The sequence below is a fragment of the Lampris incognitus genome, chromosome 19, assembly GCF_029633865.1.
Source record: "Lampris incognitus isolate fLamInc1 chromosome 19, fLamInc1.hap2, whole genome shotgun sequence".
NCBI lineage: Eukaryota > Metazoa > Chordata > Actinopteri > Lampriformes > Lampridae > Lampris > Lampris incognitus.
In genome coordinates this window covers 20,413,339-20,430,032 of record NC_079229.1, presented here as the reverse complement: position 1 = coordinate 20,430,032, position 16,694 = coordinate 20,413,339, and the positions used below count along the sequence as shown (strand labels likewise).

The following is a 16,694-nucleotide window of genomic DNA, read 5'->3' as shown; positions in this document are numbered from 1 at the left end:
CGCGACCCTGAGAGCAGGATAAGCGGTTTGGATAATGGATGGATGGATGGATTTTTATAAAATGTGATTGACTTGTATAATGAAACCGTATGGGATATCAAAAATCCGGGGGGGGGGATAATCTTTTTCCGGCTTGCTCAAAATTTGTAGGAGTAGCAAAAAAAAAACAGATTTGGAAAAAATTCAAAATGGACGAAAACCTTTCTAGGCCCAAATGGGTGTGGCTTCTATGTTTAGATTCGGGGTTTTTTGTGTGTCAGAAGTGGTTGCGAGTTCCAACCTATCTGCCAAGTTTTGGAACTGTGGCTGCTACGACTTCTAAGACCCCGATACTTTTAGGGAATAATAATAATAACACTAACAGATATAAGTTCCAGCGGCTTCGCTGTCTGGACCCCTAATAATACATTTTATTTGTACAGCGCTTTTCAATGTACACAAAGATGCTTTAAATAACATAAAATAAACTTAAAAGCAACACACCCAAACTTTCAACACAACATTAATCACAGATCTAAAGCAATTCTGAAAAGGTGAGTTTTGATCAATGTGGACAGATGGGTGCAGTCTGGTGTATTTGGGGAGGGGTTCCAGAGGGAGGGGGCAGTTATGGAGTAGGCTCTGTCGCCCCAGGTCCGGATAAGGAATAAGGGGGTTAGTCCAAGTAATTTACTTAGAATACTACTAAGAGAACCAAATCCAACACATCAAAATGTGGGAGTAGCACTGTTCAACCATGGTATAACAGGAGAAGAGTCAGTCTATGACATTTTCCAAATTAGATATAAGTAAGTCTGTTCGTATGCCTCCTAGTAATATGGCAAAATTGAATACGTAGCCCTCTCACCCATGTGAAGTCATATTCTGGTAGTGTGGTAGATGGATAGGCCTAATTCCAAAACTGTGTCCGCTATGGCGGCAACAATCAACTGCTCTCTTCAACAGAGGAACGGACTTCTGACATCCATTACCCAGAGAATCTGTTTTGGATGTTGTTTCAATCCCTGCTGCCAGCCAGCCAGTAAAATTGTTGATGGCATTATTGTAATGTTCTGTGAGCCAGTGTTACAAAGTGATAAACCAGTCAATTTGTCTCCAAGTGTCTGGCTCATTACAACCCCACAGTGCAGCTACAAGGCAACTCTCAGCCCCAATTGAAAACAGCTTGACATCCATTTGAAGTAACTGCAGTCTACTCTGCCAGAGTGTGAGCAAGCACAGTAACCATCTACAGACACACAGAAAAGGCCAAATCTACAAAATCCACCCATCAAAGTCAGTGTCGACAATATTTCGCGTCACGGTAACCGTGGGATTAGCCATCTAATGATACTGGCATCCACACCGACTAATTATGAGGTCAGAGTTGCTGTTAGAATAGACCCCTACCAACACTGGACCACGGTGAGAAAAGGAAAGCAAAATCCAAAAGAAAAGGTCAACATCACTTCAGTCCCTGAGGTGTGGCTATAGCAAATTAAATTGGGGTTCTATTATTCAACTAAATTTGGACAGGAAAAGGTTTGACCATAATTTGTCTACACCAATGAAATGATACACCCCATCGTTTGGTCTCCATAAAGCCACCACACCGTTCGTACTTCTTCATGCATATAACTCTGTTACGACTGTATTGTGGACTGCATAGGGTGTTGTAAGGCAGAGTCGCTGGTCTTGAAAAAGAGATGGAATTGGATAAGTAATTTTTCCTATTGACAGGATAATCTTCAGGACAAGGAAGTGGGTCCTGAAGTAGTCTATCTGTTATCGTAATTCTTCTAACAGCACCACACCATAGAACACTTGTTAATGCTGATTTGGACATCAATTTTACCAAGCCGTGCAGTTCTGTAGCCATCCTTTCTGGACATGAGGTGACATCAGTATGAAATGTCACCAGTGTCAGTTATTTTCCTACAGCCATTCCAACACACAATACTTAATGTCACAAACAATAATAGAGAAGTTTAGCATAAAAGAAAGATTCATGAATTAGGTCTACGTGTTATCAACTGTTCAAGTCCATATACACAAGCTGCTTTGTCTGCAAACAACAACTCATACAAAAAGTGGCGACTGGCATAATGATGAAACAAAACAAAAAAACCCTATCAAAAACAACCTATTCATAATGTCTTTAGCACCCTAAAACGCGGTACCTGCACTCTTCTACCAACAAATGGCTAATGGGGCTCAAATCTAAAAAGTGTGTGTGTGTGTGTGTGTGTGTGTGTCTGTGGGGGGGGGGGGTGATGGCGGAAGACGTGATAAATCAACTCTGTTAAACAACGTGAGTAGGATCAGGCATGCAGGTGAACACCCAGCAAGCCATCCAGTCACCTAAGTGGGAAGTGGTTGCAGTTTACACCGGGTGTCTATAACGACGTTAAATCAACTCAAGAATAAGTTTAAGTTTTATTCACACTACGATCATTTATGCTGACGTACCGCGATGGACACACACTCGTCCCCCTGGAACTTGGGGATGTACTTGTCTCCCCGGGCCACCTCTGAGCGGTTCAGCGGCCGGAAACGACACATCACTTTGATGGTGGTCACGGCCGCGTCCGCCATCTTCGCCGCTGTGGGATGGACGGATGGATGGCTAGATGGATGAATGAACAGATGGATGAATGAACAGATGGATGGATGAAGGGATGGGGGTCCGTTTGATCCTTTTGACAGCGACGACAGTAAAGACCGGAGCAAGACGGGACGCCGCGCCCCTGGGCAGGAGTTAGTGCAACAGCTGCTGTCTCACTCGACTCGGGGAGAAGAAAAAAAACAATAAATAGAAATAAAAAAGTATTCGAGTTGTTCTCAGCGTTGCTCACAGTGACGAAAAGGGATCGTTTAAGTGAAATGTGAAAGTTATGTTTGGAGCACCCGCTGCACCGCCCGACCTGGAGTGAACCTGCTGCTGCAGATCCTCGTCTGAAGCCCCAACCGGACCGGGTGAAGTGACGTCATCAGCCGCTAGCGCAACCCCGCGCGATCGTCCCACAGTTATAAAGATTTTTTTTTAAAAATTTAAAATATCACCAAATCTTTGCAGATTTGTGTCTATTTCTTGGAGAAAAAGTTCATATTCCACCGGTGGTGTCCTATTTTGCGTTCATTGTTATGCGCGGAGGGAAAAAAGATCAAATTAAATGAGCGTGGGTCTTTATAAGTGGATTTGTGGGCGTGGCAGGGCGAGGCCAACCCAAACAGCAAGAGAACACATGAGCAAAGCACATGTCCTCTGGCCTGAACACATGTTAAATATCTCGAAACATGGACAGTCCACCCAGATCTACAGAGAGTAAGATCAGCATCATGAAAACATGTCTGTATAGGTGTACGCCTTGTTTGAAATAAAGCGATCAGAAAGGTTAGATCACCTTTCAAATGATAAGGTACATTTTATCCCACTTAATCTTTTTGGCACTATCTTATATTGTGCATGTTTTATGGCTACATGTTACTTAAGGGGAGACGTGTCACATTTGACTGCTGGATAAACGACCCCTGGCTGTGTCATGATGGTGTGTTTGTTTTAACCGTTTTCATGATGTTCGTTTGTCGAATACACTTTGCATTACAAATAAGCTACGGGCGCGCATGTGTGTTGTGGGGAAAGACTTGGATGTGGGCACACCTAAAATGCCCAAAATAAGAACAGAATGATATTAAAAATATTAAAGGTTTTGACTTTGAAACCATAAAATCAGGCTAAACACGATACACGGGGCATGGGTCTTATCAAACACCGCCATTACACACACCATTGTGTCCTTATGACACTGTTTGAATAAAAACAGTACTATAAATCTGATAGGATAAGTGAGAATTGCTCTCTTTCTCTCCAAAGAGATGCTTTCTCCAACTAAAATATCTACTTGAGTGGATTGCTGCCATGGGATTGCTCGTATTGGGGTGATTTTTGGATTGTATGTAGGTGCAACAGTGAAAAAAACCTAAAGCATTTAGATCCTGGATTGAGCTCCCAGCTACAACACGCAATATGTCTGAGAAGCATGTCTGAGAGAAGAAATAAAACTGAAGTCTGGTTTCATGTTGTGCTGTGTGTCTAACATGGACTCATATAAGCGGACGAACTGTGTCCATGGGCGTAGGTTTCGTCTGAACATTGGGGGGGGGGGCACATTAAGCAGGGGGGCTGCCCCCCCTCAGGAAATTTTGAGCGTCAAACTGCATTTCCTGCATTTACTGAGATTCCGATTCGCACGGGACTAACATTATCGGATGACCTCCACAATTATTACAAACAACACGAGGTCCCCCGGTAATAGACTAGTCCCGTGCGACTTTTCAGCAGTACTGTGCGGTTTCGCACTGTTAACACAAGAGTATTGATCTACTTTCACAAGCACAAGAATAAAACAGTTTTGCTCAATATGGGACCTGTAAGAGTAATCCTGTAAATTAAGATGTTATTTCTTGTGATTTCGACCGTCATTCCTTGTGTGTAGATTTAACCTTTGGGATCTAAGGTTTTTGTTTTCCAGAATTATTTACAGGCTTTAACAATGTGTCATTCTCCAATAGATTTTTTTTGGGGGGGGGGGGTTCTCCCCTTTTCTCCCCAGTTGTATCCGGCCAATTACCCCACTCTTCCGAGCCGTCCCAATCGCTTCTCCACCCCCTCTGCTGAGCCGGGGAGGGCTGCAGACTACCACATACCTCCTCCAATGCATGTGGAGTTGCCATCCACTTCCTTTCACCTGAAAGTGAGGAGTTTCACGAGGAGGACGTAGCGCATGGGAGGCTCACGCTATTCACCCCAGTGAGAAACAGGCCCGTACTGCTATGCATTAAAATCTTTTTTCCTGTATCCGTGTTGATATATATATCAGATTTCTGCAGATTTCTCCTCTATAACATCAGGAGGATTCACCCACTCCTCACCGACGAGACAGCACAGGTGCTCATCCAGGCTCTGGTCATCTCCCGACTGGACTACGGCAACTCCCTCCTTGCTGGTGCCCCGGTGTCAGCCATCAGACCTCTGGAGATGGTTCAGAAAGCTGCAGCCCGTCTGGTGTTCAACCGCCCTAAGTTCTCCCACACAACTCCCCTTCTCATGTCCCTACACTGGCTCCCAGTAGCTGCTCGCATCCAGTTTAAGACTCTGGTGCTAGCCTACAGGGCAGTGAAAGGAACAGCTCCTTCCTATCTCCAGGCCATGGTCAAGCCCTATACCCCCGCCCGACCACTTCGCTCTGCTGCCTCGGGACGCCTGGTTGCCCCGTCGCTCAGAGGCCCCTGCTGCCGATCGACCCGGTCACGGCTCTTTTCTGTCCTGGCCCCACAGTGGTGGAATGAACTCCCCACTGACGTCAGGACAGCGGAGTCGCTGCCCATCTTTCGGCGCAGGTTGAAAACTCACCTCTTCAAGAACTACTACCCTGTCACTTGCTCTTAGCGCTTATTGTATACACTCATTAAAAAAAAATCTCTTTCTTGCGCTTTTACTTTAGCTCTTAGATGCTTGTTTAGAGAGAAGATGCACTTATGACCTCTGATGACCAGTAGTTCTCCTAATTTCCTACATTAAATGCACTTATTGTAAGTCGCTGTGGATAAAAGCGTCGGCTAAATGACTGTAATGCAGGGCCGGTCCTATGCTATTCTGGGCCGGGGAGCAACCATTGCTCACCGCGCCGCCGCCCCCCCCCCAAAAAAAACCTCACAGACATGCATGACCGTGACAACCACCAACACCCATAAAGCCTAGGCCTACGCACGCACGCATACACCACACAGCTGTGTGTGGGGTGAGCACAGGCTACCAGAAGAAACAACCAATTCAAAATAATACCAACCACAGGACACAATTACAAGCAACCATGCCACAGCGGGCTATTGTAAAGTCCTCCTCATTATCTTACCTTAAAACTTTACGCGTCATGTCTTGACCGCTGCAAATGTTGCAGTTGTGTCATTGTAATCCACCTGTCTTGCCACATGGTTCTCGATGGACAACACAGCCAATGCAGACAGTCTTTCTTGGGACGTCATTGCTATCCACAGTATCCTCCAAGTGTTCTGCTGCCCGAACGTTAAGCTAAGCACCGTATACCTTCTTTGCGTTTTCTGCCTCCTTTTTTGTATTTTCTACCTTACGTTTCTGTAATGTTCTTTTCTTACAACCAGATTTGGTTCCAGACATTTTTTTGGTTAGTAGAACCGAATTTCACGTCTTCACCATAGGCTATACTAACTCACGGGGGAGGGGGATGACGACACAACTTTTGATACATTTTTGAAAATAAATCGTTATCAGCCAATAGGGAAACTGCCAGGAGGAGCAACATACAGGGCCTCTTTGCACTGCTGAGACACACAATTAACAATCACTGCACTTACAGCAGTATCAGCGCAGAAAGGTTTTTTTTTTTTTTTTTCCTGGGCCCCCCTCCAGACCTGGGCCCGGTGAGGTTGCTCCCGTTGCTACCCCTGCAGAAGCAGAACCGGCCCTGCTGTAGTGTAATGTAATTTAATGTTGGTCGGGGGGCCTGTTCAGGGGGGAGGGGGAACTGGGGGGGAATAGCGTGATCCTCCAATGCACTACGTCCCCCTGGCGAAACTCCTCACTGTCAGGTAAAAAGAAGTGGCTGGCGACTCCACATGTATCGGATGAGACGTGGTAATCTGTAGCCCTCCCCGGCTCAGCAGAGTGGGTGGAGCAGCGACTGGGATGGCTCGGAAGAGTGGGGTAATTGGTCAAGTACAATTGGAGAGAAAGGGGGGGGGTATTGAAAAAAAAGCACAAATTGGTGCATATAGAGATTCACCAGAATACAGGAAATTAAGTGTTTGACGCTCAAAATTTGCTGGGAGGGGGACCCCACTCAATCCCCCCCCCCCCGCTGTTTAAACAAACCCTACGCCCGTGTCAAAATAAAGGTTTGAAATTTGGGGGGTTTTTTCTCCACCGTTGCTGGGGTGCAACGAATTCAACTGTTTCCAAAACTGGGGCGGACATGTCTCACCCAGTTCGGACGCCATAGGCTGTGTCACAATGTTCTGCCACAAATTTCTTGGCAGTAACGCCTTGATTTGGTGATGAAAAGCCAGTTTTCTTCTAATACCAACAGTCTCAGGATTTCAGATTTGTCTTATTTTGGCCCACCATTTTACACACTCCTCCTTTGTATCTGCCATCTTTATCATGACTCAACCCTTGCTGTGAAATGGCTAGCAAAATAACAGTCATCGACAGCCATCCGCAGGGCTGTCCTCTTCTCTTACATGTCCTGTGGGCAGTTTCCTGGACACCACTAACATGCTTAATCAGCACATTGAAACTGCCTTGTTTTAAGGAAGAAAGCCGAGTCTTGGTTTTAGTTCTTTGTTGTTTGTCTTTTTCCCCATGTAGATTCATCATCATCATCCCCTTTGACCTTACTGCCATGGGTGACCCTACCAACAGCATAGCTCCAGACAGCATTGCTCTCAAGATCTCAGGACCATGTAATCTTCTCCAACACGACAAGGTGACAATCCACGGAGAAGACCATGTAGATTAGGCCATTGGTGGAGACAAGATGAAGGATTTGGGTGATGAGTTCAGATTTATGAAAAACGCACAGGATGTTACTTTTCTCAAATGTTTATTTCAGCTTGTTTATCTTGGAAGTTCAATAATGTAGTGCAGCTGAATTTTGAAGTGGCATAACAAAAGATCATCAGTGGATTAAGCAACATGCCAGTCCCCAAAGCCAGTTTAAGCCATCCAAAAATCAACAAAAATACCTTCATCTGCGCCAAGGTAAGCTAGCTGCTAAGTTAGTTATCTAGCCATTATCAATAGCTAATATAGCCAACATTATTACTGTTACTTTTACACACACAATGATTATTATCATTATCAACAAACTGACTGACAAACCTGACCAGTGTAGTCTGTGGCCAGAAATACTTGATTTAGCGATAGCTAGCCCCCTAACATAACTGGGACACTGCTTGGACTAAACTTGAGAAAAGTCGAACTGATTGTGAAAAATAGCAAGCAAGCAGTTCTTGAAACAAAGTCTTAAGTTAAAGTGGTATTCACTGTTTCTTGTTTTTTGTTTTGTTTTGTTGTTTTATTTGTATTTCTGTGATGGCCTGGTGGCCTGTCCAGAGTGTTTCTCCACCTGCCGCCCAATGACTGCTGGGATAGACTCCAGCATCCCCGCGACCCTGAGAGCAGGATAAGTGGTCTGGATAATGGATGGATGGATAACAAAAGATAAATGAACCAGTATGTGTGAACTGGGAGCACTGGGCTCTGATGTACACAGATAAGGACTGCCACCACATCGGTCTCCTCTCATTTAAAGACATTGGGACTTTTTTATATGGGGTTGCACTCCACTTTGCATTATCCACTGCTGTTGTTTTGGAGTTCAAAATCTTTGTTTAAGCTGTCTCCCCGCTCATCTCCATCATTGTTATTGTCTAGATTGCCCTCACAAGTATTTTTCCTTGCAGTTCCTCATTCTTAGTGAATAGTGCTTAAATAAGAAAGCTCAAATTGTTTTACATGTTATCTATGACATGCTAGTCAAACGCTTTTAATGAGGACAAGAATCAGCATATTAGTATTATGCATTGCCATCCCTTCGTCAGAATAACTTTGTGTTTTCAGGGTAATAAATGCACAGCAATTTGTCTTGGTGATATTTGTGGACAGAAATATCAGCAAAGTCAAGTCAATTTTTTTTATAGCCCAATATAACAAATTACAAATATGGATATAGTGTGAAACAAACACAGAGTGAGGCATATTGTCATTTAAGCAATTTCTAGCTGACAGAATGCAAAGTTGTCTCTTTATTTTTACTTTGTGGTCTGGTTTCCCGGATACAGTTTAGTCCTACTTCTGGATTAAACTGGATTTTGAATGGAGATTCTCCATACAAAAATCAGTTTAGTCTGGGACTTAATCTCTGTCTGGGGAACCATCCCTACAAGTTTTCATACACAATGTGTCATCTTTGTTTGTCATTTTGCTTTTAGGATTCTTTCATGGACAATTTACATTGTGAAGGAATGAGCAAAACCACAGTGTCTCAACATAAAGATGTATACAGCTTTTGTATACAGTGTTTCAACTTTATCGGTTCTTATGCGATTCTATTCCAATTCCCAACAAAACTCACACACATTTAAATTTAATCCACGCATTTACAGCTATGATTCATTGATGACGTCATTATGCATCCCAGCTATTTAAAAGCATTGGGGCATGATATCCATTTCCATGCAGGTTTTCTTTCCGGCCCAACTCTACGGCTGATTTCACACCTTTAAGCAGGGAGGGGAGGACTAATACTCTCTATGCCACATGGATGAATTTTACTGGTCTAGACTAAGACTGGGTGGTTTTAAATATTACCACGAGGTAGTCAAAGAAAAAACCTGCAGCTGTCTTGTCTGTGAATGTTCTCATTCATCCAGGTCATAGTTATCCAAAAGGAACTGAATCAAGTGCAACTGGACTTGGTTATATATTCGTGAAGACGTTTCGCCTCTCATCCAAGAGGCTTCACCAGAGGCTTCATCATCTGAGTTTCATCACCAGCCAGTCAGACTAGCTTGGTCTAGTCAGAAAGGCACGAACTGATGAAGCCTCTTGGATGAGAGGCGAAACATCTTTACGGATATATAACCATGTCCAGTTGCACTTGATTCAATTCCTTTGGATAACTGCAGCTGTCTTACGCACGATTACTTTCCATCACCAGCGTCTCCCCGAACGTCCATGTGAGGCATTTTTTAACACTTAACTATGTCTCCACCTAGTGGACTTAATCACTGCAGGAATTTCGATTTACTGCCACAGGTAACTGTTACCAGGAAGGTTCTGGTAGGATAACTGAGCAGTTCTGTCGATATCATCTTGTACACGACAACAAGATGCATCGATGATTTTATCCTGCCAAAAATTCCACCTGAAACTGCCTTTTAATTCGAGTGTGATATGAAAACATGCCCCCTCCCTGATTCCTCAAGAGGAATTATCTCTTCACTACCCCTCGTCCACAAAGAGCAAAGTGGGCAGTGCAGCTAAAAATTAGCATTGCACAAAACTGGTTAATGCAAAACAAATCGAATGCATTTCACGTCATACATGTGTATAGCCATACTAACACACACCAATCACATATAAAAATGTTCAGTTATATATGGTTCACAGGTACGCCAGCATTATTCCATCGATCGTGCGGTTACTTTAATGAGAACCCTTTTAGGATAGATAATTTAGCAACACTAAACATACTTAACCCCTCTGATAATGCATCCAAGAGCGAGACTGAGCAAAAGTAACAGAACTGGCATCAGTTTTTCAATGGAAACATAACCTTGGTTTGAAGGTGCAGATTCTGCAAGCGCCAGGAGGGGGCAGCAGAAGCCGTCTGTTGGATGGATGATGAAGCCCACCGATTCTTGCGACTTCGGCGAAAACATGTCCCATTAAAATACACTCACCGGCCACTTTATTAGGCACACCTGTCCAAATGCTCGTTAACGCAAATTTCTAATCAGCCAATCACATGGCAGCAACTCAATGCATTTAGGCATGTAGACATGGTCAAGACGATCTGCTGCAGTTCAAACCGAGCATCAGAATGGGGAAGAAAGGTGATTTAAGTGACTTTGAATGTGGCATGGTTGTTGGTGCCAGACGGGCTGGTCTGAGTATTTCAGAAACTGCTGATCTACTGGGATTTTCACGCACAACCATCTCTAGGGTTTACAGAGAATGGTCCGAAAAAGAGAAAATATCCAGTGAGCGGTAGTTCTGTGGGCGAAAATGCCTTGTTGATGCCAGAGGTCAGAGGAGAATGGCCAGACTGGTTCGAGCTGATAGAAAGGCAACAGTAACTCAAATAACCACTCATTACAACCGAGGTATGCAGAAGAGCATCTCTGAATGCACAACACGTCGAACCTTGAGGCAGATGGGCTACAGCAGCAGAAGACCACACCGGGTGCCACTCCTGTCAGCTAAGAACAGGAAACTGAGGCTACAATTCCTACAGGCTCACCAAAATTGGACAATAGAAGATTGGAAAAACGTTGCCTGGTCTGATGAGTCTCGATTTCTGCTGCGACATTCGGATGGTAGGGTCAGAATTTGGCGTCAACAACATGAAAGCATGGATCCATCCTGCCTTGTATCAACGGTTCAGGCTGGTGGTGGTGGTGTAATGGTGTGGGGGATATTTTCTTGGCACACTTTGGGCCCCTTAGTACCAATTGAGCATCGTGTCAACGCCACAGCCTACCTGAGTATTGTTGCTGACCATGTCCATCCCTTTATGACCACAGTGTTCCCACCTTCTGATGGCTACTTCCAGCAGGATAACGCGCCATGTCATAAAGCTCGAATCATCTCAGACTGGTTTCTTGAACATGACAATGAGTACACTGTACTCAAATGGCCTCCACAGTCACCAGACCTCAATCCAATAGAGCACCTTTGGGATGTGGTGGACCGGGAGATTCGCATCATGGATGTGCAGCCGACAAATCTGCAGCAACTGCGTGATGCTATCAAGTCAATATGGACCAAACTCTCTGAGGAATGTTTCCAGTACCTTGTTGAATCTATGCCACGAAGGATTAAGGCAGTTCTGAAGGCAAAAGGGGGTCCAACCCGGTACTAGCAAGGTGTACCTAATAAAGTGGCCAGTGAGTGTAAGTGTTGTTGAAAATGAGTAACATTTCTTATTTAGAATAATCAGGGTTGATCTTCTGAGGGTGTTTTGTACATATGTAACATTTTTTCATGTTTTTTTAATTTGATAAATTATAGGATAGCCCAGTACCCACAAAATAAGTTGTCCTCAGACAAGAGATTTCAATTTCATAAATAATGTGGGGAAAAAATAATTTCAACTGTATAATATATATGCCATATGAAAGAGCAGGGTGAAAAACCTCATTAAAACTAATTAAGCAGTGAATTTTCAATAATATTTACTCTTATTTTATAATAATATACAATCCCACACTGGAAGCGGAACATATATATATATATATATATATATATATATATATATATATATATATACACACACATACATACACATTAGTAGTGAATTCAGGGGGCAGGTAGGGAACCGTCGCACCCGGGACCCGAACCCGGGTCTCCCGCACCACAGGTGACTGCATTAACCAGTCAACTAAAGGTTCTGACCTGTTGGCCAAGGACTAGCGAGTCTCGTCATCCGTGGTCGTTACACTACCCCCCTCCTTCGGGTAGCGCGTCCCCGCGCTTCAGTATATCAACTCCCTCACGCCTCTGGGTGCACGCGCTTCCGATAGCCTTACGGTCAGGAAGCAGCTGGGAAGTGAACCCGGGTCGCACGCACCACAGACAACTGCACTAACCAGTCAACTAAAGGGTCCGACCCATTAGTCAACTGGTTAATGTAGTCTCCTGTGGTGCGGGAGACCCGGGTTGGCGTCCTGGCTGCGGCTGATTCCCGGCTGCCCCCTGAATTCGCTACATTGGTGTCATGAAGTGGGACAGTGAGACCGTGAGGCCATCGGAAGAGCGTGCGCCCAGAGGCGTGAGGGATCTGGTATGCTGAAGCACGGGGACGCGCTTCCTGAAGAAGGGGGGTTGTGTAACGATCACATGACTAGACTCACTAGCCGATTGGCTAAGAGGTCGGACCCTTTAGTCGACTGGTTAACATAGTCGCCTGTGGTGCGGGTGACCCGGGTTCGCGTCCCGGCTGCGGCAGTTCTCAGTTGCCCCCTGAGTTCGCTACTATATATATCAATCCATCCATTATCCAAACCGCTTATCCTGCTATCAGGGTCGTGGGGATGCTGGAGCCTATCCCAGCAGTCATTGGGCGGTAGGTGGGGAGACACGCCGGACAGGCCGTCAGCTTCCGGTGTGGGAAGATGGCAGGGCAAATTCACGTTTGCAGCAGCCTCACCCACTACTGGTGTGGGAAGATGGCGGCGTGAATTCACATTTGCAGCGGCCTCACCCAGTACCGTCCATGCAGTGTCTTTGTCCACATCTGCGTCTAAGTTTTTCTTCGTTTGATGGCTGGGAGAGCTGGCACTGGATTGGCTGGGAGAGCTTGTTCTGCCGTGCCCTTTGGGCCGAAGGACCACGGCCCAGCCCAGAGCTGTGCCCGAAGAGGTAACACCGAGGGCGGTCTGACAGGACGCGGAAGCGGGGCAGGCTAAGCTAACTGCTAGCCCATGCAGACCAGCAGTTCCGATAACACCGAGGGTGATCTGGCAGCAGCCTCGCCTAGCCTTGACTGTGTTTTTAGTGTCACCGTGTGGAGTATGGGGAGGTGTGTTGAAGGTGTCTGGCTGGGTCAGCTAGCGTTGGATTGGCTGAAGGAGCTTGGTCTGCTGCATCCTGTCAGGACCACAGCCCTGACCAGAGCTGCGCCCAAAGAGGAAACACCGAGGGTGGTCTGGTAGGATGCGGAAGCGGGGCAAGCTAAGCTAACTGTTAGTCCATGCAGACCAGTAGATCCGACAGTCATCCTGGCTGGTGTTCATTCTCCTGGACAGTGATTTTTGTTGTTTGGTTCAGATATATGTGTTAGTTTTGATATATGTGTTCTTGTAGTTTTTGGATATGTGTTCCTCCCGTCTTTGTATTGCACTGCTGTGGGCTGGGGGAAACGACGTTTCTGATCTCTGATTCTGATTTCTGATTTTGTGGCAGCGGTGGGTTGTCAGGGCCATCAGGGCCTTCTCTGCTGGCCCTGTCAAAACCATAGTAATTTGTTTTTCATAGTTAAATTGAAGTGTGTCTGAATTCAATTATTTGTTTTCTTGTGGGGCTGAGCAGGGAATTCCTATGTCATCTAAACGCATCACATGCCTTTACGCATGCTCAATAATCCATGTAAGGAAATCACAGAAAAGTGAAACAGTATATAAGGTAACACTTTATAATAACTACACAAATGAAGCATTAGTAACTACTGAATTCATCATTTGTAAAGCATCTGTAAAGCACTTGTAAAGCAAGACATGCACCAATGGTTAGTGAGTGTGTTAATAGATGTTTATAAATACTTACTAATACTGCAATTCATGATTCCTTCAGGTAGTTACTAGTTGTTAGTTAAGTATTTTGTATGACCGTATCTAAAGTGAGGACTATCTATGCCTTACAAAGCATTTACAAATGCGATTGAAATGCCAGCAGTACCTTGAGACTCACAAAAGTCTAAAGGATCATAAGATCCTTTAGAAAGTGTAAGTACATGATTAACAAACTATTTAGATGTAGATTTGTGCATGAATTAATCATAATTTCAGTATTAATAAGTATTTATAAACATCTATTAACACACTAACCATTGGTGCATCTCTTCCTTTACAAATGCTTTACAAATGATGAATTTAGTAGTTACTAACACTTAACTAATGCTTCATTTGTGTAGTTATTATAAAGTTACCTATAATAAAAGTATATAATGAAAACAAATTACACATAAAATGACCAATTGTTATAATACCAGAATCCCTTTAATATACTCAGTTGTAGGTAGGGGTGAAAAACCTAGTACCACTAAGTCTCACACAGAGACAAGTATTTCCGAGACTGGGGTATTGTTTTACTAGGAAAATTCCCTCACGGCCCACTATTACCAACCTTCCATCCGTAGGGCGGCCACATTAAAGTCTATAACTGGACACACTTTCATTCTGTTTCACCATTGTACTCTTAGATTGATACAGTATGAATACAAACGCATAATGAGGTCAAAATACTTATGCTTCTGTTCCATAAAAAATGCTAAACGCTGTTTTTATATGATAAATGACTAAACAAGCTGAAATCACATTTAAAATCACATTTAAATCAAAGTTACATCAATGCATACATTTTCTATGGGACCAGTCACAGTACACAATGTTAGTACAATGAGACTATAATACCTATGCATAAGAGGTGTGACGATCTTCTGTACTTCAACCGAGATGCTTTATGCATCGTTGAGGACCGTCACTGTGGAGAGGTTACAAGCACATACAACGCCAGTGACTCGGCTTCCTCTGTCCAGCGTGGTAGGTTCTCCACCTTCTGCTGCAATTTGGACAGTGTATTTTGCCACATGATGTCGCCAGCTACCTGGAGGTTGATAACATCAAGTTCTTTGCAAGCAACAGATACAACATTACAAATTTTTAAACCATCAGGCTCTATAGTCATCCACATAGGGTCAAGATATAGCGAAGATTGGAATGCCAACTCTTTTTCAGTAGGTATTTGGTATGTCATTTATCCAAAGGAGTTGAATCAAGTGCAACTGGACTTGGTATATATCCGTGAAGACGTTTCGCCTCTAACTCCTTTGGATAACCATGACCTGGATGAATGAGAACATTCACAAACATGGTATGTAATTTAATAACATTAGGAATAATGGGCTCAGCAGGAGTACAAACAACTCTTATTTTCCTCAATGACCCATGTTTGAGCAAATATAGCCCATAGTTTTTCTACTTGTTCACGTGAAAATGCTACACATGGGTCTTTCTCCCATCTCTCAAAAACATCAAACAAGAGTGCAGCTGGTGCAATGTCAGGTAGTACACGAATCCCTGCCCAGTGTGCATTTTGTCCAGTCACAGCAGTTGTCATTCATCTGACCATAGATAAAATCAATGGGATCACAGAGGTATGAGGCAAACATTAGTACCACTAACAAGAACCCCCCTCCCATTTTAGCAAACATTGCTCCCCACTTGCGAAACATATCATCGAACCAATCAACATCCCACATGCCATGACCAGCATTCTCTTTTAATTCAGCTGCTCATGTTTCAAGCTTGGCCATAGCCTTTGTAAGTGAGCCATTGGGAGCAGTGTAATTAGGGATAATTGTACAACAAGCTTCACCAAACATAATGCAAACCCCTCCTCTCTCTGCAAGTAGCATGTCTAAAGCCATCCTATACTGCCATGCCATTTGTGATGTGACATGAGTTTGCTCCACTAAGGCTTTCAATGCATCTTTAGTGTAGTTAATAAATTGTTGTTGGCTATAATATAGATAATTTATCCAATCTACATTTCTATTCGGGGTTACAAATAAGAAGAGGGACACAAAGCCTGCCGCTATCTGATTTTGGGCCTTGTGTTCATCTGGTACACCCCAATGGACGCCTATGCCATCTATCCAGACCTTTGGGTCTTCCTGGTAATCACGTTTGTGCAGAAGATCGTTACCTTTTAGTGGAGCAATGTTGGATACTGGTAATATATTAATATTCTGAGACAACGTAACATGCACACAGAGGCCATTCCACGCAAGTGGCAGTTTAACTCGGAGTTTATTTTCCCCACAAAGCTAGTACATATCTGGGATTGGCTCAGTCTGGTTCATAATGTAATGTGGGACGTAATAGTGTGTCATGCTGAAACCTTTTGCCATTACTGTGCCATATTGCTGAATTATCAACAAGTGAGAGCAATTGCCAGTGAAATTTCCCACTGATTTCTTTCCGTGGTTGTGATAGAAGTGCTCGAAGCTTGCTGAGGGCCAAATCGGTGGAGACACCTTTGGTGCAGGGCCACACCCACTGGGGACATTGGTGCATACATTCTTAATTGTTAATGATATGTTGGTACCTCTGGCTAACATGCAGTCCAATTCGCATAGTGGTTTCTGAGTGAGGGTATACCCGCTGTCCTAGTG

The 16,694-nt window shown here is 44.1% G+C and overlaps 1 protein-coding gene across 1 annotated transcript in view; it reads right to left on the bottom strand.

Moving 5' to 3' along the window:
• LOC130129586 (kinesin-1 heavy chain-like) overlaps window positions 1–2,574 on the bottom strand; it is a 41,075-nt gene extending 38,501 nt beyond the window's left edge. Inside the window, exon 1 of the mRNA XM_056299178.1 lies at window positions 2,449–2,574. Within this exon, the coding sequence (XP_056155153.1) occupies window positions 2,449–2,574 (126 nt within the window). The remainder of the gene's footprint in view (window positions 1–2,448) is intronic.
• Window positions 2,575–16,694: the final 14,120 nt, after the last annotated feature.